We start from the raw sequence: 26,231 nt of genomic DNA on the forward strand, positions 1-26,231 counted from the left end.
AGCCGCGCGGCCGCTGGGGGCGGGCCCGAGGGTCAGGGGCGGGGCTTAGGCGCAGGGCAGTGTGGGGCCGGGGCGGGACGCCGCCCCGCCGCGGGTCGGGCCCTGTGTCAGCAGCCGAGCGGGCGCTCGGGCGGGACATGGCTGGCTGTGTGGCCCGACGGGCCCTGGCCGTGAGCAACCGCTGGTGGTCTCGGTCGCTGGCCACGGCCCGAGGGTCGAGGCCGCTCTGTGCGGTCGGTGGAGCAGGGACCCTTCCGCCGGTGGCCACAGTGACGACACGAAGGCATCTGTCGTCCCGGTGAGGGACCGAGTGGAGGAGGGGGCCGGGGAGCCGGGCCCAGAATCGAGGGAGCATGTTCCTATGTTCCTAGCCGCTAAGGAGGCTGTAGGGTTTGACTGTGTGTGGGATTCCGGAGTGCCACCTGAGGACCGATCCCGAGCAGGGAGCCGACACGCGCAGCTTGGGACATGCTCCAGGGACAGAGAAGGGAGCATGGCCCAGGGGCCCTGGCAGTGCAGGGCAGCTCTGAGGGAGAAGCAACGCTTCTTCAGAGACTCCTGCCTTCCCTGGCTGGGGTCCCCAGCCCCCTATATTGGGCCGGGGCCATTTAAATACAGTTACAGATTTTGACTTTGATCCCCAGCCTCTTTTGGGTTAACAGCCCTCAAAAGGGTGCTATTACTACGCGGGAAACAAGTCGATTTAAATGTCTACCTTTCTGGCGGTCTAGGTTTCTGGGTGCCCTTGGTGAGACTGGTTTTACCCTACGTGACTTGGGGAAGAGGGTTTGAGGCTTGGGGGATGGTGTAAACAAAGCCTTTTAGGGACCAGACAGGATTGAAAAGTTGGGTATGAGATTAACATTTCCAAAATAAAATCATAGTGCGCTGACAGTGACAGTCTGTAGAAAAGTTATTCCTATGTAAAAGGATAATTGGTGGACCTGTGCTGATAGTGGCTAAGGGAGCTTTTTGCTATTTAAGACTTAAATCTGAAAAAGAAGACACTGTGTGGGCAGTCTGCAGTACTATACAGTGTGCTTTTCTTAGGTCCTGGGGTCAGGGTAAAGACTGTCGCAGTTTACAGCTTAGACGGATGTGTAGAATTGGGAGAGTCAGGCCTTGCTGCCAGGTCGGCCCGGAACTTGTGACCACTCAGCGTCAGCTTCATAGCAGCGGATGACGGGTTTATTGAGTACCCTGCAAAGGGGCAGGAGAACCGCTTGCCTTAGAACCAGTGCTTTTTGAACAGGTCTTACTAAGCCTTTCTCTCGGGGAACAAACAGTCTTTCATGGACTCAAGGCACGGACACCAGTAACAGAAATGCAAAGTTGGAAGGACAGTAACATGCAGTGAGTCCGGGAGGTGGGTGAAGATGCATCTAAGCATACGTAGGCATGACCTTGGAGCTGCTGAGTAAAGACAGGAGAACGTAGGTTTGGAGTCGTTAGAGCTAATGCTTGCTGGAAGGCTGGGCATGTCTTCACTAAGTAGAGGCCCATGGCTGGAGCTTTCTTTCCTAACAGAGGAAAAACATCATCTTTGTCCTCTGCTGTCACTGCCCTGGCACCTCAGTGCTGGCCCCTCAGTAGTGCAAGGGTTTCTTGGTTGGTTTTTTTCATGTTGGAGGAGGACTGCTACCTTCTCAGTGTTTTACTTGGTTTCTTCTTTCCTTCCCCAATCAGAAACCGCGCAGAGGGCAAAGTGCTGGAGACCGTTGGTGTGTTCGAGGTGCCAAAACAAAATGGAAAATATGAGACTGGGCAGGTAGGTGTTGTGCTGGGTCAGCTCTAAGCTTTTATAGGATGTTCGATTTCTGAATGGAGCTAGATTTGGTCCTAATGCTGAAACTCAGTGGTTGGTTTTGTTTTTCATCCCCTTCCCCACCAGGCCTGGTGACAGATGCTATGCTGCCGAGCGACCCCCAAGGTTCAGTCCCATCTTCGTGTTTGGTGGCAGACCAAGGCCATACACTGTGGGGCTGTACTGAGGCACAGTCTTCTCTGTAACTTAGTTTAGCCTTGAACTCATTCCATAACCCAGGCTGACCTTGAACTTGCAATCTTATTTCCAAAATTTATGGAATACTTGAGTTGCAGGTGTATGCAGCCATGCTCTCTCAGAATCACAAATGTAAAAACAATATTTTTGTACATTTCTTTATTTAGAGTAGGTGTGTGTGCATGTGTGCATGTGTGCATGCGCCCATGCTCAGAGCTCAAAGGACAACTTGTAGAGAGCCGTTCTCTCTCCCACCATGTGGGTCTCAGGGATCAAACTCCGTTCATCAGGCTTGGTAGCAAGTGTCTTCACCCAGTTAAACCACCTAGCTGGCCCAAAAGGTATTTTACATTTATTCAGTGTGTATGCTTATGTGTGAGTGCATGTGCATAACCATGTGTGCACTAGAATCACACAGTTTTTAAAGATGAGATTTCTGGAGATGGGTGTATAAAGCATCTAATCCCAGCACTCCAGAAACAGAGGCCACAGTGAGAGGCCAGTGAGATGGTTTACCTGGCAAAGGTACTTGCTGAGGAAGCCTAGAAGTAAAGTTGGAGGGGAGAACTGGTTCCACAGAGTCACCCTTTGACCTCGGTACATGATGTCATGTACCCATCTGCACTTCTCCATAATAATATTAATTTTAAAAGATTCTTGTTAAGAATCCAAATCAGGGCTGGAGAGATGGCTCAGAGGTTAAGCACTCTCTGGAGGTCCTGAGTTCAATTCCCAGCAACCACATAGTGGCTCACAACCATCTATAATGGGATCTAATGCCTTCTTCTGGCCTGCAGATATACATGCAGGCAGAGCAGTGTATACATAATAATAAATAAATAAATCTTGAAAAAAAAAGAAAAAGAAAAAAGAAAAAAAAAAAAAAAAGAATACAAATCAGCTATTTCAGAGAGAACCCAGAGTCTCGCTTATAGCAGATGTTGGGCTCTGAGGCACACCTCCAGCACCCAAATAAAATATTCATAGATGAAAAATATACAATTTCTAACATTAGAAACATGTAAAGTGAAATTTCCAGATTACATATTGAAGAAAAATGTCAGCAACCTTAAATTAAAACGAGGAGGGTTCAGTAGTTAAGAGCACTTGTTGTTGCTCTTGCAGAGGACCTGGGTTTGATTTTCAGCACCCACACAGTGGCTCACAACCTACCTGCAACTACAGTTCCAAAGGATCCAGTGCCGTTCTCTAACCTCTGTCGGCATCAGGCACACGTGTGGTGCACGTATACACACACAGGCACATCGTACATACCCATAAGGTATGTGTAATTTGCATCTGAGGAAAGAGGGAACAGAACAACAGCAGTTAAAGAAACAAAGGCTAACATTTTAGTAATTACAAGAGTACACATGCAAAGACAGCCCAAAAGGGAAGATAGAAAGAATACCAAAGCATATCATAATGCAACCGAGGAAAGTACTCAAAAAGAAAAGTAATTCCTGCCAGCATAGCCGCACCAAGAGGTGTTAAAGGACCTTCCGGCAGAAGGAAAGGGTTGCCACACAGGTCAGAAGAGTGAGCGCTGACTGTCCACGCTGTGACCTGGAAAGAGGCTGGCAAAACATTCCAATACTTCTGACCCACCACTTACACAGTAGTTAGGAAACTCGTGTTTGCAAGCAATCTTTTTTTTTTTTTAATTTTTAAAAAGATTTATTTATTTATGTATGTGAGTGCTCTGTTTTCATGCACACCAGAAGAGGGAATCAGATTCTATTACAGATGGTTGTGAGCCACCATGTGGTTGCTGGGAATTGAACTCAGGACCTCTGGAAGATCAGTCAGTGCTCTTAACTGCTGAGCCATCTCTCCAGCCCTGCAAGCACTCTTAAATCGTATTTTTTTTTTCATTGCAGTTTTAGTGTTTTGAAAATGACTGTTCAAAATAAGTGTTGGATACAAATCTTTTAAAACAATATGTAAATAACTGCCTTACTACTTAATTCTAAGTTCTGGTGTTGACGTCTCCAAATATCAAACATGAAAACGCTCGTGCATAATAGCTATTCAGCTATTAAAATAAATCAGGTTGCTGGGCGTGGTGGCTCAGGCCTGTATCCCATGATCAAATTGATAATGGTCATAAGCCATGGGTGTGAGGCTCTTTTTCTGTATCAGCTTTGTTCTTAGTCCCCTGGAGTAGATTTAGACCCACTGTAAGTAAAGGAAGCTGTTTGTTTGTTTGTTTGTATTTGTAGATTTACCAGGTGTTGTGCATTAGTGTTCTTCTGTCCTGGAGTTTACAGCTCCAAGATAATGGCAAAAATATGGTCACTGGGGGCTGGAGAGATAGCCTTGTAGTTAAGAGCACTTACTGTTTTTCCAGAGGACCTGAGTTTGGTTCCCATCATGTGGCTCATGACTGTCTATAGCTCCAACTCCAGGGAATCCAGTGCCTCTGACTTCCGTGGGTCCCTGCACTCACACGCACATACCTACATACACATACATACACATAACTAAAGGGAAAGTAAATCTTTTAAAAAGGACCAAGAAATATAATTAGTGGCTCTATACTGGACTAAGAAGAGGGCAGGCTCCCTAGAGGCCAAAGTTCATCTGGAGGATGAATAGGGTCAGCCCAGTGATGAGGTGTGAGAATACCGCAGTTGTCTGGGTTAAGTAGAGTTTGAGGGGAAAGCTGGCACGACTGCTGCAGTGGCCTCCACCCTGCGTCACAGTCAGGCCCCACCTGGATGGATTTGCTAGCCAGCAGGCTCACCGAGGTCTCTCTTTCCTCCTAGCTGTTCCTTCACAGTGTTTTTGGCTACCGAGGGGTTGTCCTGTTTCCCTGGCAGGCTAGACTGTATGACCGGGATGTGGCTTCTGCAGCTCCAGAAAAGTAAGTTTCCCTGTCATGTCTCATGGTGTCCTCAGGTGGCCTAACTTGTGGTAGACATGCATTTGGGGTCTCGGGTGAAAACAGCGTCGTCTTGGGTTTTAGAAATAATCCAAAAGCAGCTGGGTGTGGTAGTGCACGCCTATAATCCCAGCACTCATAAATGCAGAGGCAGGTAGATCTCTGAAAGTTCGAGGCCAGCCTGGTCTACAAAGTGAGTTCAGGACAGCCAAGGCTACACAGAAAAACCCTGTCTTGGGGGTGGAGGAATGGAAAAAGAAAAAGAAAAAGAAAAAAAAAATCCAAAACCTGGTGTGGTAGTGTGCACACTTTTAATCTCAGTACTTGGGAGGCAGAGGCAGAAGGATTTCTGTGGGTTCAAGGCCAACCTGGTCTATATAGTTAGCTGCAAGACAGCCAGACCTAAGTACAGAGACCCAGGTTCAAAAAAACAAACAAAAGAAATAACCCCAGAGTATTTCTCTGGCACTCATGCTATGGAGACAAAAGAGCTTAATATTTAGTATATACAGTTTCTTTAGGCCTGCCCAGAACGCACTCCTATTACTCTTCCTTTTTATAATCCGTGCCCCAGAGGACATTCTAGGGAACAGTTGTCTTCATTTATTTTCTTTCTTTCTTCTTTATTTCCTTTTTTACTTAAAAAATATTTATTTCTTTTTGTGTGTGTGGATGTTTTGCCTGCACATACGTGTGTGCACAGTGCTCAGGGAAGCCAGAAGAGGCCATTGGAGCCTCTTGAACTGGAGTTACGTGGTGGTTATGAGCCACCACGTGAGTGCTGGGAACCTTACCTGGGTCCTCTGTGAGAGCAGCCATTTTCTGCCCCTCCTCCTGTACTGTTTGTTCTTATTATTGGTTTTGCTTTTTTAAGAGATTTTTTTATTTACTATTTGTACAGTATTCTGCCTGGGTGTGTGCCTATATGCCAGAAGAGGGCACCAGATCTCATTATAGATGATTGTGAGCTACCATGTGGCTGCTGGGAATTGAACTCAAGGCCTTTGAAAGAACAGACAGTGCTCTTAACTTCTGTCTGAGCCATCTCTGCAGCCCCTGGTTTTGTGTTTTGCTTTATTATTTATTTACTTTGCAGCTTTGGTTGTCCTGAACGTATAGAGATCTGCTTGTCTCTGTCTCTGTCAGCTCAGTGAGGAGAAGGGCATGAGCTAGCACAGCAGGTTATTCTTGGTCCCCTCTTGTCTTTCTGCAAAGTTTATTTTTATATAGTGTACAGCAGTGTTGTACCTGCTTGCAGGTCTGCGTACCACATTCATGCACTGCTCCTGGCGGTACAGGTGTCCTTGCAACTAGAGCTACAGTCAGTGTGAGCTGCCATGTGGGTGCTAGAAACCAAACCTGGGTGCTCCCAGCCACTAAGCCCTCTTTCCAGGCCTGCTTCTCTTTTGGTTTATTGGTGTCCAGTTGGAATCTTTCTGTTAATCTCACATCATCATTAAAGAAAGGGGCTTCAGTGAATAATCACAGACAACCCTGGGGTGAAAGAAGCACATGGTCTTTGTGGCCTTGGGGACTTAGGGAGCAGTTGGACTCTTTGGTCATGGACCTCTTCTAGGAGGTGCCCAGAGAGTGGTAACTGCATGGGCCCTGCAGGATCGATTGTTTGCCCTGACTGAGGAGAGGCTGGTTGGAGGTGGTGTTGAGCAGGTGCCAACCTGTGGCACAACCCCTCATGAACCATCCCATATAGGAGAGGAGGAGGTAGTTAGCAGAGTCAGGCGCAGCTTCTACTTCCTCGAGGTGATCTGGGCTGCTTCTCACTCCACAGAGCAGAGAACCCTGCTGGCCATGGCTCTAAGGAGGTGAAAGGCAAAACTCATACTTACTATCAGGTGCTGATCGATGCCCGTGACTGCCCACATATAGTAAGTAAGCAAAGTGCCTGGGCCTGGGGTCCTCCCCATGGGAAAGGTTTTCCCCCTTTTAGGGTCAAAAAAGGGTCAGAAAGAGCTCAGCTCAGCTCTGGGCCTCAAGGCCTCAGGACTGGGCAGTGGACAGGAAACCTGTGAATCGCCTTTTACTTTAGTCTCAGAGATCTCAGACAGAAGCTGTGACCTTCTTGGCTAACCATGATGACAGCCGGGCCCTCTACGCCATCCCAGGTGAGGGTTAGCATCTAAATGGTACCCGAGGAGTGGGGCTCTGGTGTGTCCCTCGAGTGGAATCTGATATCCCGTCATCTGCTGGGAGGGACCATGGTACTGAACTGTGGTGCCAGGGTCGCCTACCTCGGGCACAGCCAGAAGGTGTTTCCTCTCAGTCTCGTCCTCTGCTCTGTGAGTCTCATCGGCTCTGTGTCTCTGTGCCAGGCTTGGACTACGTCAGCCATGAGGACATCCTTCCCTACACCTCCACGGATCAGGTTCCCATCCAGCACGAGCTCTTTGAAAGATTCCTTCTCTATGACCAGACAAAAGGTAGTCTCAGGAGGGGAGCCCCCTTCTTCAGGGTATCACAAGTACTTGGGGAGAGTGGGGGCTATGCCCAGGACTCTGGTCTGGACTAACTTGTCGTCTCTTCTAGCACCCCCTTTTGTTGCACGAGAAACGTTACGGGCCTGGCAGGAGAAGAATCACCCCTGGCTAGAGCTCTCTGACGTCCACCGGGAAACAACTGAGAACATCCGTGTCACAGTCATCCCTTTCTACATGGGCATGAGGGTGTGTACTAGCCTGGGCTCTTTCCTACAAGACTAGACCCCAGATTCTGTGTGGTATCCCTGACGTTACTGAGATACCACTGTTGGGACAGAGGTGGGAGTGTATCCAGCCCTAAGCCCTGGCCCCGTGGGTCTGCTTTCAAGTGCTCATGTCCAGGGTGGGGTTGATAATGGCCAGCACCACGGCTGGGAGCAGGACCTACAGACCAGGAAGTAGTCCTCCATGTCAGCTCCTCCATCTCCCTTCTGAGAGAGAGAGAATCTTTCCTGTGAAAGATACATACTTGGGCTAGACAGATGGCTCAGTGGTTAAGAACACTGTTTGCTCTTCCATAGATCATGAATTCCTAGCAACACATGATGGTTCACAACCATCTGTAATAGAATCTGATGCCTTCCTTTCGCGTGCATTAAGACAGTACTCATATACATAAGGTCATAAATAAATTTTTAAAAAAATGTATATTTATTTGCCTAAATCAGTGTGGACTGATTGTCACACTTTATATTTAGTAGCTGAATATTTTCTGGTCTGTGTCTTGCCTCACTTTAAGCCAGGCCTGCAGATACAAGTATAAATGGAAGACTTCCAGCCTGCTAGGACTCAGTCGTAGGGGATCTCAGCAACCACCAGAGCATGGCAGTAAGAGGGCTGTGAGGACAGCAGGGCCCGGGGGCCTGTCGTGGACTTCTGTTAGCATCCAGCTCTGTTGGTTTTGACAGGATTGTAGAGGGCAGAACAGGAAGGACTCAGGGAGGCTGCAGTCATAGTTGTCTCATTCATCATGGGCTCCCAGACGGTCACAGTTGATCAGTCTCTGCCACCTTCCAGGAATACTTCATTTGAGATGTGTTGATTGGAACAGACTTAGTCTCATCCTCAAACCTTTTCCCCTCCAGGAGGCCCAGAACTCCCACGTCTATTGGGTGAGTATCTCCCTCAGCAGGAGCTCAGAAAGGGCCTGGGGGTGGTGGAGGCACAGCGTTTGCCTCTTTGGCCAGGGTAGATGCAGCCATTCACACTGTAAGATGTAGATTTTAGCCTCTGTTGCTTTTTACTCTTTGAAATTCTGGATGGACTGGCCCAAGGGTTATTCTTTGTCTTATTCTTTCTCTTATTTAGTTATTTATTTTCATCTTTTGATTTTTTTTTTTTTCCAGACAGACTTTCACTGTGTAGCCTTGTAGACCAGGCTGGCCTTGAATTTACGCTAGTCCGCCTTCCTCTGCCTCCCTGAACGCTGAGATTAAAGGCTGTGCCACCACATCGTGTGGGTTATTCTTTCTCAAACATAACTCTTTCCTTCACAGTGGCGCTACTGTATACGCTTGGAGAACTTGGACAGTGATGTGGTGCAGCTCCGGGAGCGGCACTGGAGGATATTCAGTCTCTCAGGCACCTTGGAAACAGTGCGAGGCCGAGGAGTAGTGGGCAGGGTGAGCATCATTGGGCCCCACAGCCTAGTCCTGCTAGCCGGCCGGGGAACTTCGGGTATATTCTCTGTTATAGACGGAGTGTGTTCCTTGTGTGAACACACGGGGTTGCCTTACAACAGCCCTGTGGGGCAGATTGTTCGTAACCTGTTTCACAGGTGAAGAGTCAGACCTAGAAGCTAATTAATAAGGGACTCGTTACGTCACAAGTTTGACCCCAACACTACATTAACTGAGCATGGTTTTTTTTATTGTTGTTGTTCTATAATCTTAGTACTAGGGAAGTTTAGGGTCATCCTCCACTGCCTCGGATATATAAAGCCCTGTCTTGAAACACATACCTCTGAAAACCTGGTCCTCTGCAAGAGCAGCAAGTGTTCTTAACTGCTGAGCTTTCTTTCCAGTCCCAAAGCTCAGGTACTTATGTTGAGTACCATGTCTCATTAGTCTCCACACTCCACTCCAACACTTGGGATCAAACTAAGGGCTTTGTGCACGTTAGGCAAACACTCTAGCTACCTCATACCCAGATGGCATGGCATGTCTTTTAAAACCTTGAATTTGTGGGAAATAGAATCAGAAAGATTAGAATTTAAAGCCATATTGGGTTACTTAGAACATTTGAAATCAGCCTGAGTTACATGAGACCCTCCTGGGGGGGCAATAAGGCCAAAAATATGGGCTGATAAGATGACTCAGTAGGGGGCTGGAGAGATGGCTTAGAGGTTAAGAGTGCTGGCTGCTCTTCCAAACGTCCTACATTCAATTCCCAGCAACCACATGGTGGCTCACAACCATCTATAATGAGATCTGGTGCCCTCTTCTGGCCTGTATGTGTACATGCAGGCAAGAACACTGTATACATAATAAATAAATAGATCTTTAAAAAAATGTGGCTCAGTAGGTTAAAGGTGCTTGGGCCAAGCCTGCTAACCTGAGTTTGATCTCTGGAACTCACATGGTGAACATTGACTCCCTCAAGTTCTCTTCTGACTTACGTACACACACATTAAACACCTCCCCCAAATAACAAGCAAAAGCCCTGTTATTTTGGAACATGTACCACCTGTGTCATGTCCCTTTTTTCATTCATACATCTACTGGTCCTTGAAGAATTTGAACTTTATGCTCCCTGCCTATCCTACCTTGTGTCTTGAGAAAATCACACGACGTACTAGTGTCATCCAGCACCATTGTTAGAAGAGACTTGGGAAAGTAGGGCAAAAAGTAAACGGGGCTTGGGCTGGGTGTGTAGCACGCTCCTGTAATGCAGTACCCTGGAAACTGAGATAGGGTTACTGTGAGTTTGAGGCCCAGTTGGGCTATGTGTTGTCTTTGAAAAAACAAAGACTCCTACATAGGGCTTGCCTTCAAATTCCAGCTGTATACATTGTAACTGAACAATTTTTTTTTTTGTTTTTCTTTTTTTTGTTTTGTTTTTTTGAGACAGGGTTTCCCTGTGTAGCCTTGGCTGTCCTGGACTTGCTTTTTAGACCAGACTGGCCTCGAACTCACAGTGATCCACCTGCCTCTGCCTCCCGAGTGCTGGGATTAAAGGTGAGCGCCACTATGCCTCGCTGTTTGTTTTTCAAGACAGGGTTTCTTTGTCTAGCCCTGGCTGTCGTAGAACTTGCTGTGTAGACCAGGCTAGCCTCAAACTCAGAAAGTTCCACCTGCCTCTGCCTTCCTAGTGCTAGGACCAAAGGTGTGCGCTACTGTACTCCTCTTGGGCACATTATGTAACCCAGAGTCCTTACTGCTAAAGTGGGGATCGTACATAGTACCTCATGGTCACCAAGAGAATAAAATCAGCAGGTAGAGGGCCCACAGTTGTGTCTGCCCTTGTTCATGTGAGTGAGTGTGGGAAAAGATATTTCCAGAGAAAGTCTGCCCAGCACCCTTCCCTTGGTGCCCCCAGTTTGTTTTTCCTAGAGACAGGACAGAAGGCTCAAGCCATTGCCTATGATGGGGGAGGAAGTACTGGAAGATGGTCGTTGTGGATGTGTCTGCTGTCAGGGTTGCTTGGATGGCAGGAGGCAGTGCACGGCAGCCCCAGGAACAGGGGACATTTCTGGGGCTTGGCCTGATCCATTGTGTCTGAATTCTTTTAGGAACCAGTGTTATCCAAGGAACAGCCTGCATTCCAGTATAGCAGCCATGTCTCCCTGCAAGCCTCCAGTGGGCACATGTGGTGAGTGTATGCTGGAGCGTGTTGTTGAGCTCCACGGACAGCTGCCAGTTAGAAAAGTGAGTGCTGGAGCTGGGTGTCTAGTTGTATACTTGTAATCCTAGCAGTTGGAAGTCTGAGGCGGGTCTGTGAGTTCTAGGCTAACCTGGACTACATAGTGAGACCCTATTTTGGCTCATGCCAACAGTAACAAAGTGAGAATCCTGGGCAAGCTGAACTTGTGGTGAGTTCAGCAACAGTCCTGAGATGAACACAGATGGGTCCTATTAATTGCTGTGTAGGACTGTTTGGCTTTTATGACCAAGTTCCTTACGATTTGTGGGTTAAGGATATAGGTCCCAAGACTTGGGACTGTACTGAATTGCTAGTGTAGTTGGGTTTCCCCTGAATCGTGAGTATAGGTGGGCTGCTTATGTAGTACATTTCCACCTGGCAGAATTTGAATAGCTGTGCTTTTGTGTGTGGCTACGTGGGGCTTTTGAATTTCTGGTTAGCCTGTAATGAGCTAGGCAGGTGACAATCCCAGCCTTCTTCGTCCAGCTGTGGCTCTGATCAGAGAGGACATTGGGACACACAGATCAAGTGGGCTTTCAGTTCAAACCATATTCCCTCTAAAGCAGCTTCTCCAATCCTTAGGGGCACATTTCGTTTTGAGAGACCTGATGGCTCCCACTTTGATGTCCGGATCCCACCCTTCTCCTTGGAAAGCAATAAAGACGAGAAGACACCACCCTCAGGCCTTCACTGGTAGGCCAGCTGAGGTCCTTGAGTGCCCAGGTTGGGTCCCTCAGAATAGCTCTTAACCCATAATTGCTGCAGAACTCTAAACCTCTCCCTAATTTGGGCCACAATGGGTCTCTTAATTGTGGGATTCTTATTTTTGGAGGGGTATTATAACTTTTCTTGAAAGACCCACATAAGACTCTTCCAAGGTTTGGCCTCTGCCTACACCATGTTCCAGCAAAGCTGTCAGGGAACTGTGTTCAGTTGTCACAGGTTTTCTGAAATGTGAATTGTGGTCAATAAATCAGTGCTTACTTGGCCACCATGGCCATTTTTGTCCCCAGGGTCTCAGGTTCCCTTGCTGGCCCTGTGGGAACTGTTGGTTGCTTTCCATGCAAAGTTTCTTCTAGGGAGCTTCTGGCTCTGCTATGGTGTGTCTTTCTCAGAGGCTGGGCATCTCCAGGGGCGCTGGCTGACACTGCTGGACTGTGTCCAGTCTCCTCTCTACCCTCTGTGCATGCAGAGGAGGCCCATGCAGAGCTGGAGTGGCCTGACTGAACACTGATCGGCTCCCAGCAGCTCCAGGTTCCCTAAGCCTGGAGAAGAGTGAGGCAAAACCAGTCAGGCTCCTGGAGCTGTGGGTTTCTGAGCATTGAGCAAAAGTCTGTCAGGCATCCAGACCACGAGTGCAGGAACCCAGCCAAGAAGCAGCTTACGTTATGGACAATGACCAAGCCAAGCCGCTTTCTGAGCTTCTTTCAGATCAACGGAGTCAAGAGAATTGGGCTGCATTTTGCCCCAGTTCTTAGGATTCCTTCACCACTATAGTCACTGTTAGAGGTCATTTCATTCTTGCATTATTAAATCTCAGTTCCAGTCCTTGTGAGTATTGTTCTTAATCTTCCACCAGGGGGAGTGCGGTTTTGTAGGACAACAGAGGACCGAGTTCCCTGACCTAACTAGAACACAAGGTCATGGAGTAAACAGAAATAAAAGAACTGAGCCCACAGCTGTGAGCTGGCCAGGCTCTACTTACTCACTGGAAAGATGGCTCAGCACCATTGAGTGTAACACAATTTTATTAGAGGTTAGTGTTCACTTCTATCACTCAGGGTAAGCAACCAAGGACTGCAGGTATGCAGTGAAGGGCAGAACCTGTGCGTCCCTTCAGGCAGACATGTCACACACAACCCCAGCTCAACAGAGCCCACGGCTGCTGTTTGTTAGCAGCTCCCAGTCTGACCTTCATCCATGCTTTGTGTTTACTCCCCTGGGCTGCCTATGATCAAACAACCCATCCTGCCAAGAGCTACTTTAGGATAGGACTGGGAAATCTCACAAAGTCCAAGCAAAGAAGCTCAGCTCTTTTCAGTGCTAGTGTTTTCCTTAGGCCAAGGAGATGTTTTCAGTCAAAGAAGATGGATGTCCAACCGTGGACTCCTGCTACTGTGCTTTCTTGGGCCCAGTCACTAGACATCACTGAACAGCAGAGGGCATGGAAGTCAAAGCACCAAGTAGAGGCTAAAGGGGATGTGGAGGTCCAGGAACAAAGTGGGAACACACAGCAGGGAGCTGGAAATCTGAATATTAAAGGGCTTCTTGGGGACAGCTGAGAAAATAGACTGTGGCCTCGGACTGCAACGTTCCAAAGTCTGTGGGAAAAACTCAAAGCCAAAGCCTAAATTTGACCCCCAACAAAAAAGATTGTCATCTCAGTTCCTGTGAGATCTGGAAGAACTAGTAGCTGCTGATCACCCAAGCACCTCAGAGCCGCTTATACATTCAAGACTGTGATTAACAAAGAAAGTCTGATTGCTGTCGCATTTCCTATTTCCCCTGCCCTGTCACATCATGTCATGTCCTTGTGAGAGCCCAACCCCAGACCTGACATCTGCCCATAGGCACCGAGAGGTGAGCTGTGTGCATCCATTTGGCAGTCAATGGGTAAACCTGTGTTCCTTCCTGAGTACTGTTGATAGCCACACACTCTGTCAGGCTTGCAAACAGCTCCCTCCAGTGACAACATTCCTCTGGAAAGAATCCAGATAAGAGGGCCAAGCCTGGCAGAAGGGGAGGGAAACCAAAGCCCAGAACTCACACCCAGTCTAGACCTTGCTACCTCCATGGTCAAGTGACCCAAAGGAAATAAAGGTCTTTCAAAAGGCTTAAGTTGCCTTGGTTGCTATGTATTTGGAGACTCATCACTAGGCAGAGCCACCACCCAGAGCCAGAACATAAACAGAGCTGTGATGTCAGTGGCTGGGCCACATCTGTGGGCACTGCTGGCATTATGGTGCTCTTAGAGTTTGCAGTCTTTGGCTGATGGCTCCATAGCCTTCTGCTGCAGCTTGTGGTTCTGGCCTGCATCACGGCTTTTGGCTTTATGGTGTGTGGGGACAGCATGTCTTAGAGCTGAACATACTCAAGTATGAGGCTCAAACCGAACACCTGGTTAAGTCTGAGCCAGTGATGGGACCCTACAGTGTGGGGGTGAGCCATCTTCCCCACAGGGTTTCAACTTGGGCATCCTTCCCCTCTGGGTATTCTTTGGGCTGGCCAGTCAGGCTGACAAAGCCAAAGCTACTCAGTTTAAGTCTCTATGTAGCCCAGGTTGACCCAGAACTTTTAACTATGTAGCACAGGCTGTTCTCAAACTTGTGAACCTCCTGCCCCAGCATTCGAGTGCTTGCATTACTGACTATGGCAGCACACCTGGCTATTAACTGCTTCTTTACCCCTTCCCTTGGATTCTGCAGGAGGAGATTAGTGTCAGAAAACGCTTTGGGTCAGGCAGAATAGACTTTCCTTAGTGACAGATGTACACAGTGCTTTAAAGATGGGTTTTAGGGCATTGAAAAGGGTGGAGTGAACGAGAGAGTGAGATCGAGAGAAAGAGTGTGTGTGTGTGTGTGTGTGTGTGTGTTTGTGCGCGCGTACTCGCGCATCCTGCATGAGTTAACAAATACTTATTCCTAGGCTCTCCCTCATCAGACTAGGAGCTAGTCATTTCCTAGATACTTTGCCTCTGTGTGGCAGTACTGGGGATTGAACCCAGGGCCTCACTCATGCTAGGTAAGTATTCTACCATTGAGCTATGCCACTAGCCCTCTTTAAGATTTTATATTGAGACAAGGTCTTGCTAAGCTGTCCAGGTTAGTCTAGAACTTGTTATCCGCCTCAGCCTCTCCAGAGCTGGGATTATAGGCACGGTCACCATGCTAACATCTAGATTTATAAACCAACAAAAACACCTTAGGAAAAGGTGTTCAAAATTGGGCCCTCAGAGCACCAGAAGCCTCCTTTCTCAGAGAACAAAGTTGTTCCTGTGGGCTTCAGCTGAGGAACTAAAGGAGCTCTTCAGCAGAAGGGAGGCTCTCAGCCACGGGCCTGGGGAGTCAGTGCGCCCACCCTAGAGCAGAGGTGATGGGGGAGGAGGCCCAGGCAAGATAATATGGCCTTTCCTCTGCCAAGCTCCCTGACCTCCCAAGCAGGGCGTGTCACCTCCACATACTAGAGAAGCTCCCAGCTAGCAGAAGCAGCATAGGATGGCCAATGGGGTGTGTTCCACAGGGCGGCGCACAGGGCTTCTTGTGTCCTGACTTCAAGGGTCTCACTAGTCACGATGAGAGGACTGGTGGCCGAGCTGCCGGTCATCGTAAGTGCTATAGCGTTTGACATGAATGCGGCGGACACGATCCCGAAGCTCCAAAGCATCCTCATCTTCACTGGGGGAAGCCTGGCTCCGGCTCCGGCTTGTGGCCTCCAGCAAGGAATTGTCAGGGACTCGAGGAGTCTCGTAGAGTAGGACGTTGAGTGTCTCCTCGTAGATACGGGCCTCTGGGAATTCCACCTGGAGAGCAGGGGACAAGATGGAGTGAGGGGACATCATGTCAGGGCTCTTGACCTCATCCATAAAGCCCCCTAACTTAGAAGTCAGGTGTTTGCTTGCCTGGGAAGCAGGAAGCAACAAGACAGTACAGATGAACACCCCTGCATCCCACAGCACCTCACAACTGAAGACTAATATGCATGGGCATGTTCAGGTACAAACAGCTCCTTGGTCTAGGTGTCAGGGATTGGGCCTGAGCTTTCTGGGCTGTAGTTTCTATGTATGTAAAGTGATGTCAATAGCTATCTTCTTTGTTTTTGTTTTTGTTTTTTTGAGCCAAGGTCTCCTTCTATAATCCCAAACTACCCCAGACTCAGAATCCTCCTACCTCAGCCTTCTGAGCACTGTGATTCCAGGTACATCCACCAAGCTGAGCTAACAGCTTGAGGGTTATCAACATATTAAGAAAGACATACATTAAAAAAAAAGATTTATTTATTTATTATGTATGCAGTGCTCTGTCTGCATGTACACCTGTATGTGAGAAGAGGGTACCAGATCTCATTATAGATGGTTGTGAGCCACCATGTGGTTGCTGGGAATTGAACTCAGGACCTCTGGAAGAACAGACAGTGCTCTTAACCTCTGAGCCATCTCTCCAGCTCCCAAGATACACATTCTCTAGCCCAGTGAATGGCTCGGCACAGTAAAAAAACAAATACATAACAAAAAGCAGTTGCCTAGCCAGGCTGGGCAGTGCCCGTCTGTAATCCCTGCTACCTGGGAGGCTGAGGTTGCCAGGATGGAGAGTTTAAGCTAGCCCACCTAGTGAAATCCTGTCTCTAAAAGGGGTAGGGGGCGCAGGGAGGATGGCTCAGCTGGTGAAGGTGCTTGCCCCCAAGCCCGACGACCTGAATTTGGTCCCAGGACTCACATGATGGATCCCAAAAGGAGAGAATTCTTCAAGCTGTCCTGACTTTCACCCACACAAATAAATGTAATAATACAGCAGCAGCTCTGATAAGCAGTTTCATTGCTTCTCTGACCTGGAAGCCCCCCCTTCCCCTCAGGATCAGTATAGAGGAAAGAGAAAAGTATCAGGACCCCAGAATTGTAGCAAATTTGTCACACTGAGCTGCTGTGCCTTCACCTCTTTGGAGAGAATGGCTCCAGCTGGGCCTGTCTTACAGTTGGGGTGTGAGGGGGTTAGGGGAGCACACAGAAGAAGGAAGAGAACACCTAGGAAGAGGACAGGCCCTGAATCCTAACTCCACTGTTCCAGCCCCTTGGCTCCCTGTCTCCTCCCTCCCCTGCCCCTACACCCACTGCCATAAGCTGCCCTTGGGACAACCCTCAGCAGACCACTGAGGCAGTGTGCAGTCTGGGGCTAAGGTTCTTGTGTCTTAATTCTTGAGCCCTTTGCTTCCCTTCATTTTCCAGATAATCTGCCTGGCATTCCACCCAATAAAACCCTGCTGTCTCCAAATATATTCCCTAGGGAGGACACCTGCTGGCATCCGCAGAAAGGGAGGATCTGCGTTTATACAAATTGCCCCCCAGCAAGTAATCCACAAGGCTGATTATAGTGGACTATGCCTGTAACCCTAGTACTAGCAGGCTGAGGCAGGAGGGATGCTGTGTGTTTGTGGCCAACCTAGCTTATGTAACAAGCCCCAGCCTGAGCGTTAGAGAGCCTGTTTCAAAAGGAAAAAAATAAAAGGTGCTTTGTGTTCACCTGGCACTGTGATGTCACCGTGGGCTCAGAACACCATGCTCACCTGGCGGCAAGGGCCCCACCTTACTGCTGCTTCCGAGTTGTACCTTGCCATGTGCTAGCTAAGCTCAGACTCTCACTCTCATGTCTGCAAGCACAGAAACTGAGGCCAAGGTGGTTGAAATGGCTCCCCAAAGTCAGACAAATGAGAAGTGCTGGGACCAGAACTGCAACCTGGTCTTTCCACAGTGCCAGAAAGTTCCTTGCTGGTCAGTAGGTTTCTTTCTCAGCCGCTGGCAACAGTTTCTGGCCCTCCTCCAGCCCCCCTGTTCTGGCTTTGTCCTTTCTGGCACCATCAGATCATGTTTAGGAGTACATGTGGCCCTGAGCTGTGGGAGGGTGCACTGGGGCAGCACCAGTTCTCCACCTTGGAGTCTGCGTACTGTCCCCGGCAGAGGAGAGCCCACACATACCTTGGTCTGCTTCTTCTCTGTGGCATACACGATGGAGGTGCAGCACACCTCTGCCAGCTTCCGACCCTGGCCATAGAAAGACCAGCAGCAGATCTCGTCGCCAATGACATCCTTGATGAAGAGCACACGGCCGTTGAAGCGCAGTGACAGCTTGTCAAACAGTTCAATGTTTTTCAGCAGGTGGTCATCAGAGTTGCTGAAAAACCACAAGGGCCAGCAGGCCTGGAGTGAGGTCCCGGTACAAGGGGCGCTGCTGGGGCGTGCCGGGCTCCCCACTCCCTGGCCCTAGAGTGCTGAAATGAAGACAAGGTAGAAGGGCAGGGAGGCAGAGAGCACCCTGTGGGACTGGGGGCCTTGAGGGAAAGGGGTGGAGCTGGCTCTCAGTGACAGCAGAGAGCACCAAGGGAAAGAAGTGACCCCCCCCCCTCAAGCCTGGAAGAAAGGGTCCCCTAATGCTACCTCAGCAGACAGTGCCCCATCTTAGGCACCGTGCTGCAGTGTCCATAGAGGACCAGGGAAGTCTAGAACCAAGCTTGCAGCCACCTGGGTCTACCTGACCATGGCCGTTACGAGAGCACAGTGAGAAACACAGGCTGCAGCGGCCTCGGCTCACGTCTTCCCAGCACCCTTCTTCACGCACTAAGACAGCAGGGATGGAAACCGCTGGCATGCTCCTCATGGCGTGCTTCACGTTTTACAGGTTGCGTAGCAAGTATGCCTCTTCCCCGGCTTCCCTGCTACCCCTGTCCGTCGCCCTTAGCAAAGGTAGTTTTAAAACCCAGCCCCACGCCGTGTGCGTCAGGGGCCTGTGAACTGCCTTGGGCCTGCCGCCCAGTGCCTGAGTTGGCTGTTTAGCCCTTGGGTTGCTGCTGCCCCGCCCCACGCCCGCCCCACCCTTCATCCCGGCAAAGATGCCTGCCATACCTGGTGTAGGAGTACTTGTTATTGCTCCTGTTGTAAAGCAGCTTCACCACAGGCTGCGAGGGAAGGAAGAGTAAGGGCCAGGCCAGGAGCCTGGTGTCCCCAGGCCGAGGCCCTCACAGTGCCCAGTACCTTTGTGGAAGATTCGATGAGCCTGTCCTCCTCCCTCAGGGATGTGATGATGGGGACGTTGCACACAGGCTGGTAGGAGTCTTTCTTGTCCTGGGTGACACACAGAGCAGAGAGCTGCCTTTAGGATTATTGTGCGAGCCAAACTGAGCCAGGCACATCCCCAGGCCTGCTGCCACAGCCACCCTCTGCCTTGTAAGGAGGTACCAGATGGATCAAGACATTCTTGCTAATAGATACTCCCAGCCAGTAAGCACATCTCCACTGCCAGAAATCCGAAGCTTAGGCATCTAGGCAAATGAACTCAATGCACAGCATGCTTGTGCTGCCAAGCGTCAGCGCTGGGCAGCTCCCCACTGTTCTGGATGGGTGTGGGCTCGTCAACCTCATTCCAGCCCAGCTTTCCAAGAGCCAAGCCTCACGTCCCCAGAGGACGGCTCCCGACCTCGTCAAGCCACCCAGCTGCCTCATACCTGCAGGGCGGTCTGGCACATGTTCACCAGTCCTTGAATGAGGTAATATTTTGCTTCAGCCATCAATTCCTGGATTTCCTGCCGGTTTTGAGGGAGGGTGATGGTGTCATCTCGGAGATAATTCAGGATGGTGCCAAAGTGCTTTCCACATCGGTCTATGAGGATCCAGCCTAGGGATTTAGAGGGATCCCACAGGGTAACAGTTTGCCTCCAGCTGTGTCCAGGGCAGGCACCAGGATGCAAGGAAAGGGACTACATGAGCGCAGCAGAGTCCAGAGCCCGGGCTAGGAGTGGCCCAGAGGCCTCTAGGCCTCGGATCTGTGCCGCTCCTCCCTGTCCTGAGTCCAGGAACTGCTGAGCACCTGAGAAAGCACAGCACTTCAGGGCTCTGTGGAGGGCTGGGCTGTCTACGCTTGAGGGTGCTCAGGCCACCCCGGTAACACAGAGACAACCAGTCCTGCTTCCCTTTGCCCAGCATGCACGCTCTACTGTGATACAGATGTGTTCTGCCACACCCAGTCTCAATGGTTTTTAAGTGTAGACTTTTTCCTCTGGATGATACATAAACATACAGCTTTCTATGTACAATTTCAAGGTTCTGAATCTCTAGTAAGATTGTATGAAGAGGAAAGGTACAGACTGTAGATTTATTGGGCTCAAGCCCTGAAGTCATCTCAGGATGCTCGCTTCCTCCTCTCACCTGCCCAGCATGCCTGGGTGGAATGCCTCACCTTCTTTGTCAGTCAGCACCTCCATGCGCCCACTGAACATGGCCTTGAGCATGGTGTCATGGCGGGTGAGGGCCCGCACCGTAGTGTAGTACAGGGAGCCGCCCACGTTGAGCTGCACGTACTTGTTGCCCAGCCCACCTCCCTTGAAGCCGCCGATCTTGGGCTTGGCCCCTGAGGCTGGGCACAGACAGGTGTCCCCTGACATCTCCCGCTGCAGGTAGATCACCACACGGCAGGAGGTAGGCTTGGAAGGCTCTGCCGTGGTGGAAGTGGTCACAAATGAGTGGCCCGCAGAGGCCAGGGCCTCATACTCTTCAGCGCTGTAAGGGAAAGGTAAAGAGAACGTTGAAGTCTGTAGAGTAGAGGCCACGAGGGAGGAGGGGACAGCAGTAGGACTCTGACGCAGTTTACTTCCTGGATAAGCCCATGCACTCCCACACAGACACTAAGTTCCTGGGTGTACGGGTTAGGTTTTTGTCAACTTGATACAAGCTAAAGTCATCTGGGAAGATAAACTTGATTGAGAAACTGCCCTTCCATCACACTGGCCTGGAGTCGGGGCACAAGTTTGTGGGGACATTTTCCTGATTGATGATTGCGGGGGGGGGGGGGTGCCATCCCTGGGAAGGTGGTCCTGGGCAAGCCAGTAAGCAGCATTCCTGTGTCCTCAGCTTCAGTGCCTAGGCTCAGGTTTCTGTTGCCTGGTCCTTTCCCCTGTGTCCCTCAACTATGACCTGGGGTGTGTAAGCCAAATAAACTCTTTCCTCCCAAGTTGCTTTTGGCCACAGTATTTTATCATGACAATAGAAAGTAGGGCAAAGTAGGGCACTGGGCAACAGGAAGAAGGCCCCCACGCTGTTCTCACAGTAGCAGGAGCCAGGTCTGGCAGCATGGTTCTCCCTGGTCATCTCACCAGCTCCCCAGGCTCAGCTCGGCTTCAGGTAACAAGGAAAACTCGTAGCTCTAGCTGGGAACCAGATGAACAGATTGCCCTGGGATCTACCAGACTGACCTCAAAATTCTCAGGATTTCAGACTTCTAGACTAACCGACTGGGAATCTAGCCAGCCTAGGAGTTTCCCAGGAGTCAAGGGGACAGGATGCACGTCCTGTCTCAGGAGTAGCCTGCTCCAGGACTCAGGTTAACAGCAGCCAAAGGAAGTGTGGATCCAGGAAGGAAAGTGAGTGTGGCTCTAAGAGAGCAAGGACAGGCCAGCTATGGAGGCAGCGGCCAGGGTTCTTGGCAAGGGGTTACCTGTGCTCCCACAGGGTTTCCTGACCTTCCCCGTTCTTGGCACCAGCCTTGCCCCAAGTTCCTGTAATTGTCACCATTTTCCAAGGCAGAACATGGGATGGCTGTTCTGCTGCTTTTTCCTGAGAGCCCTATCTCTCTTCTCTTCCTTCCCTCCAAGAATGGGGAGAAGAGACAAGATGACAACCCTAAAAATGACTAAGGAATGTGGAAAGTAAAACACAAACAGTCCAGAGACCTGAGACATGAGTAAAGGAAAAGTTGGACGTGAGCATCTTCAGACTTTGGTATTTGCAAAAAGCCTGGAGTCAGCGACACATAGACATGGAGGGACACTTGTATTATGATGGTGGTGGCGGTGGTTTTGTTTGTTTTGATTTTTTGACACAAGGTTTCTTTGTGTAGACCTGACTGTCCTGGACTTACTTTGTAGACCAGGCTGGCCTTGAACTCATAGCGATTCGCTTGCCTCTGCCTCCCGAGTGCTGGGATTGAAGGCGTGCGCCACGACACCCAGCTTGGTGTTCTTTCTCCCTCCCTCCCCCCCTCGTCTCTCTCTCTCTCTCTGGTCTCTCTGTTACGTAGCCCTGGTTGTTACAGAATTCAATATGTAGACCAGGCTGACTTCAAACTCACAGAGATCCACCTGCTTCTGCTTTCATGGGGCCAAGACTAAATGTGTGTGCCACCACACCTGGCTGTAATGTTTTGGCTTATCCAAACTACCATTAACCAGACCAAGGGTGGTGGCTCACGCCTATAGTTCAGCATTTGGATTATATTCAGGCTGAAACGATCTGGACTGCAGAGACCCCAGGGTAAAAAAGAAAGAAGTTGTGGCTTAATTGGTAGAATGCTTGTCTAGCGTGCACGAGGCTCTGGGGTTGATTACTAGCAGTGTATAAAACCAAACAAAACAGCTCAGGCCTGTAATCCAAGCAGAGGCCAGCGGAGGCAGAAAGACCAGGAATTCCTCAGCTACCTAGAGCGTCTGGGGCCAGCCTGGGGCACAAGTGACCCTGCCTGAAAAACTAACAAACCTCAACTGTTGCTAGGTACCATTAGGTGATGAACACCTGTGATACTAGCAAGCCCTCAAGAAGACTTTAAGTCCACACCCTGTCTGGATGACAGAACGAGACAGAAGCCAAACTGGGCCAAACAGCAGGATCTCTGTCTTTTAAAAACAAGAAGAATACAGTAGTCATAAAAAGTTACACAGAGATACCTTCTTTCGAAAAAACCAAAAAGAGAAAAGAAAAGAAAAAGAAAAAAAGTCACTAAAGAAATGGCTCAGCACCAGACGTGGTGGCCCACCCCTTTAATCCCAGCACTTGGGAGGCAGAGGCAGGTGGATCGCTGTGAGTTCAAGGCCAGCCTGGTCTACAAAGTGAGTCCAGGACAGTCAAGGCTACACAGAGAGACCCTGTCTTGGAAAAAACCTACCACTAACAACACGAAGAAATGGCTCAGCTGTTATGAACACTAGCTGCTCTTCCAGAGGACCTGGGTTCAATTCTCAAGCCCACATAGCAGCTCATAGCCGTTTTTAACACCAGTTCTAGGGGATCTGACGCCATATTATGGCTTTTGTGGGCACCACCCATGTGGTATACAAATAACATGCAGGCAAAACACCCATATGCAGCTGGGCATGATGGCGCACACCTGAAATCCCAGCACTTATGAGGCTCTGTGAGTTCAAGGCCAGCCTGGTCTACAAAGCAAGTCCAGGACAGTCAAGGCTACACAGAGAAACCCTGTCTTGAAAAAAAAAAAACACTCCAAACCAAACCAAAAAAAAAAAAAAAAAAAAAAAAAAAGAAAAATACCCATACACATAAAAATTTTTAAATATATCTTTAAAATTTTTTAAATAAATAAAAATTCACTAAGATCTATTCACCAAAGAAAAAGTATCATAGCTAAAGTCGCTGCACGCTTAGTTTGTGGCAGTGACTTTTATAGACGTTGGGGATATAATTCATCTCACTTAATTCACTTGACAATGAAACCGTTTGGAACCTGTGACATTAAGCAGCAGGAACGTATAAAGAGACCGTCCTTGCTTCAAGGACTTCAAAGAGCATCACGATGTTCACAGAACTTGATTTGTTGTTGAGACAGACAGGGTCTCTTGTACCTTAGTCTGGCCTCCAACTTACTTTGAGCAAAGACACTGACTGAATTTCTAAGCCTGCTGCTCCCATCTCCTGAGTGCTGGGGTTTCAGACACGAGCCTAATTGACGTGAAATCAAACCCAGGGTTCCACGCGTGCTAGGCAAGCTCACACCCTCAGCCCAACAGGAACCAGTAAATACACAAATAAATAAAGTTCGCATCTCTTACGCTCCAGCTGTGTGTCAGGCCCCGGGACTAGGAAAGAATACAGAAGAATCCTGACCTCATGGAGCTTATGTTCGAGTGAAAGAAGACCGGCTCGCTGGGCACGGCGGCATATGCCTTTAAATCCCAGCACGTGGGCTTTCCCCATTGGGTAAAGAGACCCTGTCTCAAACAAAGACAAAAACACAGACTACAAGACAGACTATAAACAAAGGAAGAAGCTGGCGGTTACACAGGTGACCACCGATGTGCCTGAGAATACAAGAATGACCTGAGAATTACCAGGTGGAGGCTTGAGACCCAGAGAAGACAACATTTCAGCTAAGATCTGAAAAGTATGCTCTAGACAGCAAGAGCGAGCTGCTGTTGAAACAACTTCTAGAGGCTGAAGAGATGCCCAGTGACGAAGAACACATACTCCTCTCGCAGAAGACGCAGGTTCAGTTCCCAGCACCCACATCAATAGGTCTCCTGTTTCAGGGGACCTGACACCCTCTTCTGGTTTTTTTTACTGTGGATACATACACATGACGCATGTATATACACTCAGGCACACACAGAATTTTTTACAAAATGAAACAAGTTTATGCAGCTGGAGAGATGGCTCGGCAGTTAGAAGCACTGGCTGGCTGCTCTTTCAGAGGACCTATGTTCAAGGACTCTGGTTCTAGGGGATCTGAGACCTTCTTCTGGTCTGTGTGCACCAGGCACATGTGAGTGCACAGACTCACATGCAGGCAAACCCACCACACACTTAAATGGCTAAAAAAAAAAAAAAAAAAGGAACAAGTTTTTGGAAGAAATAGTGACGTGATGGCTGGTATTAAGGAAGAAGGGGGAAGGTGGTCTGATGGAAAGGCAGAGAGAGGAAGCAGCACATGTGGGGGGGAGGGTGTGGTCTGATTCATTTATAGTTCCCAGGAACAACTTGTTGCTGGGTAGAGGAAAAGGTCTAGGCAAGAGATGATGAAGGCTTGGCCCACAGAAGCTTTGCTGGGGACAGAAACAAAAAACCCCCACAGTGGAGCCGACCTCTTTAAATCCCAGAACACTCAGTGGTTTCCTTAAGTTACCCATTATGTCTTACAGGTGAAACCCGGAACGATGGTTTTCAAACAAGAATGGCACACGTTTAAGCATTCACTCGGTATCAGCTTGTGAGATTAAAGCTGTCCCTTTAAAGATTTAGGTATGTCCCTGGAATAGTGGTGGGGTGGTGATGGGGGTGTGTCTGTCAGGGAAAGGCTGGGGTGGTGCTGTGTTTAGTAGCACATCCTTTTGGTGGCTTCTGGAATATGGATGAAATGAGGCCCAGGAGACTGACAGTAAGTAACACTAGAATGCTAGAATAGTGAGCAATTGCCTTACCTCAAAGGAAAAAAAAAATCAACCCCTTAACATGTTTTCGCAAGTTCCTCACATATTTTATGTCTAATCCCTATTTCCCCGGAATCAAAGAGGCACATATACACCCTCTGCCAAATCAAAGAAATTCACTGACTAGGCTTGCCAACTCAGGAAGTCAAATCCGGAGCTAATCTATTCTTTTCCCACAAAGCAGTCACTTTGAGTCCTAGATGACGTCAGTCCAGATTCCGCCCAGGCCAATGAGTTCCCAGAGTCCGGTGGCAGGTGACGCCCTAGAAAGACGTTTCTGAGCACTGATAGCCTCAGTGCTCTTCCCTCTGGACTTCGCCAGTAGATAGTAGGTAATCCTGGGGCGGGGAATTTACACGTGTCTCTAAGGAAACCTAATGGGAAGCCAAGCAGAACAAAGATCGCAGTAGGGTAAAGACTTGGGTCCTAAAGATAAGGACACGAGGGACGGCGAGAGGGTGCGAAGGCTGATTTGGGCTAGAAACGTCAGAAATCGTGGGAGCGACGCTTAGACTTCACCCAAAGGGTCCCTAGTGAAAACGGATAAACATCCCATTTCTCTCATGGCAGCGCAGGCTGCTCTCCCGCCACACCCCTCCTCTTCTGAGATACTGAAATCCGTGGCGCCTCCCATCCCCAGGAGACCTGAACTCCATCCCCGCGCCTTGTCCCGTGCCTTTTGCCTAGGACTCGGCGGCAGAGCCTGTCCTTCCCCTGTGCACCCGCACGTCTGGCTCTCACCGTCCGCGGTGGCGTTTCTCGTCTCAGCCGAGTGGCAAGCCGACTCCGTGCCGCCTCTGGCCTGCTACCGCCTGCAATCTCAGCTGTGAGCTCACATCCTGCGCCCGCCGACTCTGCCGCTGCAGCCAAACCCTGCGGCTAGGGAAACAGACTACAAGACCCGGCATGCACAGCGCGTGAGCCGATCGTGGGGTCGAAAACTCTGAGGTTAGGCTTTCTTCGACTTCCGAGTGTGAGAGCAAATCTACTTCCGTCGTCATCCCGTCCGCCCCCCACCCCCGGCGCAAAGGCTTCTGGGTCTAGTGGGCAGTTACCTCTCCTCTCTCGTTGCCTC

At 49.4% G+C, this 26,231-nt stretch overlaps 2 protein-coding genes across 4 annotated transcripts; one reads left to right on the plus strand and one right to left on the minus strand.

Annotated features, from left to right (window-relative positions):
- The first annotated feature begins 80 nt into the window (after positions 1-80).
- Positions 81-17,198, plus strand: Poldip2 (DNA polymerase delta interacting protein 2). Of its 3 annotated transcripts, none has more exons than XM_051158063.1 (12): positions 81-298; positions 1,687-1,768; positions 4,771-4,868; positions 6,676-6,772; positions 6,934-7,009; positions 7,217-7,324; positions 7,431-7,567; positions 8,467-8,493; positions 8,878-9,003; positions 11,112-11,191; positions 11,825-11,935; positions 17,181-17,198. In XM_051158063.1, coding segments are annotated over exons 1-12 (1,104 nt in total). In that variant the 5' UTR covers positions 81-137; the 3' UTR covers positions 17,182-17,198. The 3 variants fall into 3 exon arrangements, with proteins under 3 accessions (XP_051014020.1, XP_051014018.1, XP_051014017.1); XM_051158061.1 differs by lacking the exon at positions 17,181-17,198 and adding an exon at positions 12,450-12,790 and having other exon boundaries at positions 82-298; XM_051158060.1 differs by lacking the exon at positions 17,181-17,198 and having other exon boundaries at positions 82-298; positions 11,825-12,133.
- On the minus strand, positions 15,181-26,059 carry Tnfaip1 (TNF alpha induced protein 1). Its single transcript, XM_051158068.1, has 7 exons — positions 25,898-26,059; positions 20,182-20,501; positions 19,451-19,620; positions 18,981-19,070; positions 18,852-18,904; positions 17,928-18,123; positions 15,181-15,761 (listed from the first exon to the last, which is right to left on the minus strand). The coding sequence occupies exons 2-7, from the start codon at positions 20,384-20,386 to the stop codon at positions 15,525-15,527; spliced, it is 951 nt and encodes a 316-aa protein (XP_051014025.1). The 5' UTR covers positions 20,387-20,501; positions 25,898-26,059; the 3' UTR covers positions 15,181-15,524.
- Positions 26,060-26,231: the final 172 nt, after the last annotated feature.

This window comes from Acomys russatus, chromosome 16 (genome assembly GCF_903995435.1).
Source record: "Acomys russatus chromosome 16, mAcoRus1.1, whole genome shotgun sequence".
NCBI lineage: Eukaryota > Metazoa > Chordata > Mammalia > Rodentia > Muridae > Acomys > Acomys russatus.

Bases quoted from the DNA above. Each gene is read 5' to 3' on its own strand.
- Poldip2 (XM_051158060.1), top strand. From the start codon at position 138: ATGGCTGGCTGTGTGGCCCGACGGGCCCTGGCCGTGAGCAACCGCTGG. The intron at 7,568-8,466 runs GTGTGTACTAGC...TTTCCCCTCCAG, and splicing joins CTTTCTACATGGGCATGAGG to GAGGCCCAGAACTCCCACGT. The intron at 8,494-8,877 runs GTGAGTATCTCC...TTTCCTTCACAG, and splicing joins AGAACTCCCACGTCTATTGG to TGGCGCTACTGTATACGCTT.
- Tnfaip1 (XM_051158068.1), bottom strand. From the start codon at position 20,386: ATGTCAGGGGACACCTGTCTGTGCCCAGCCTCAGGGGCCAAGCCCAAG. The intron at 19,621-20,181 runs GTGAGGCATTCC...CTAAATCCCTAG, and splicing joins GGTGCTGACTGACAAAGAAG to GCTGGATCCTCATAGACCGA. The intron at 18,905-18,980 runs GTACTGGGCACT...CTTCCCTCGCAG, and splicing joins TCATCGAATCTTCCACAAAG to CCTGTGGTGAAGCTGCTTTA.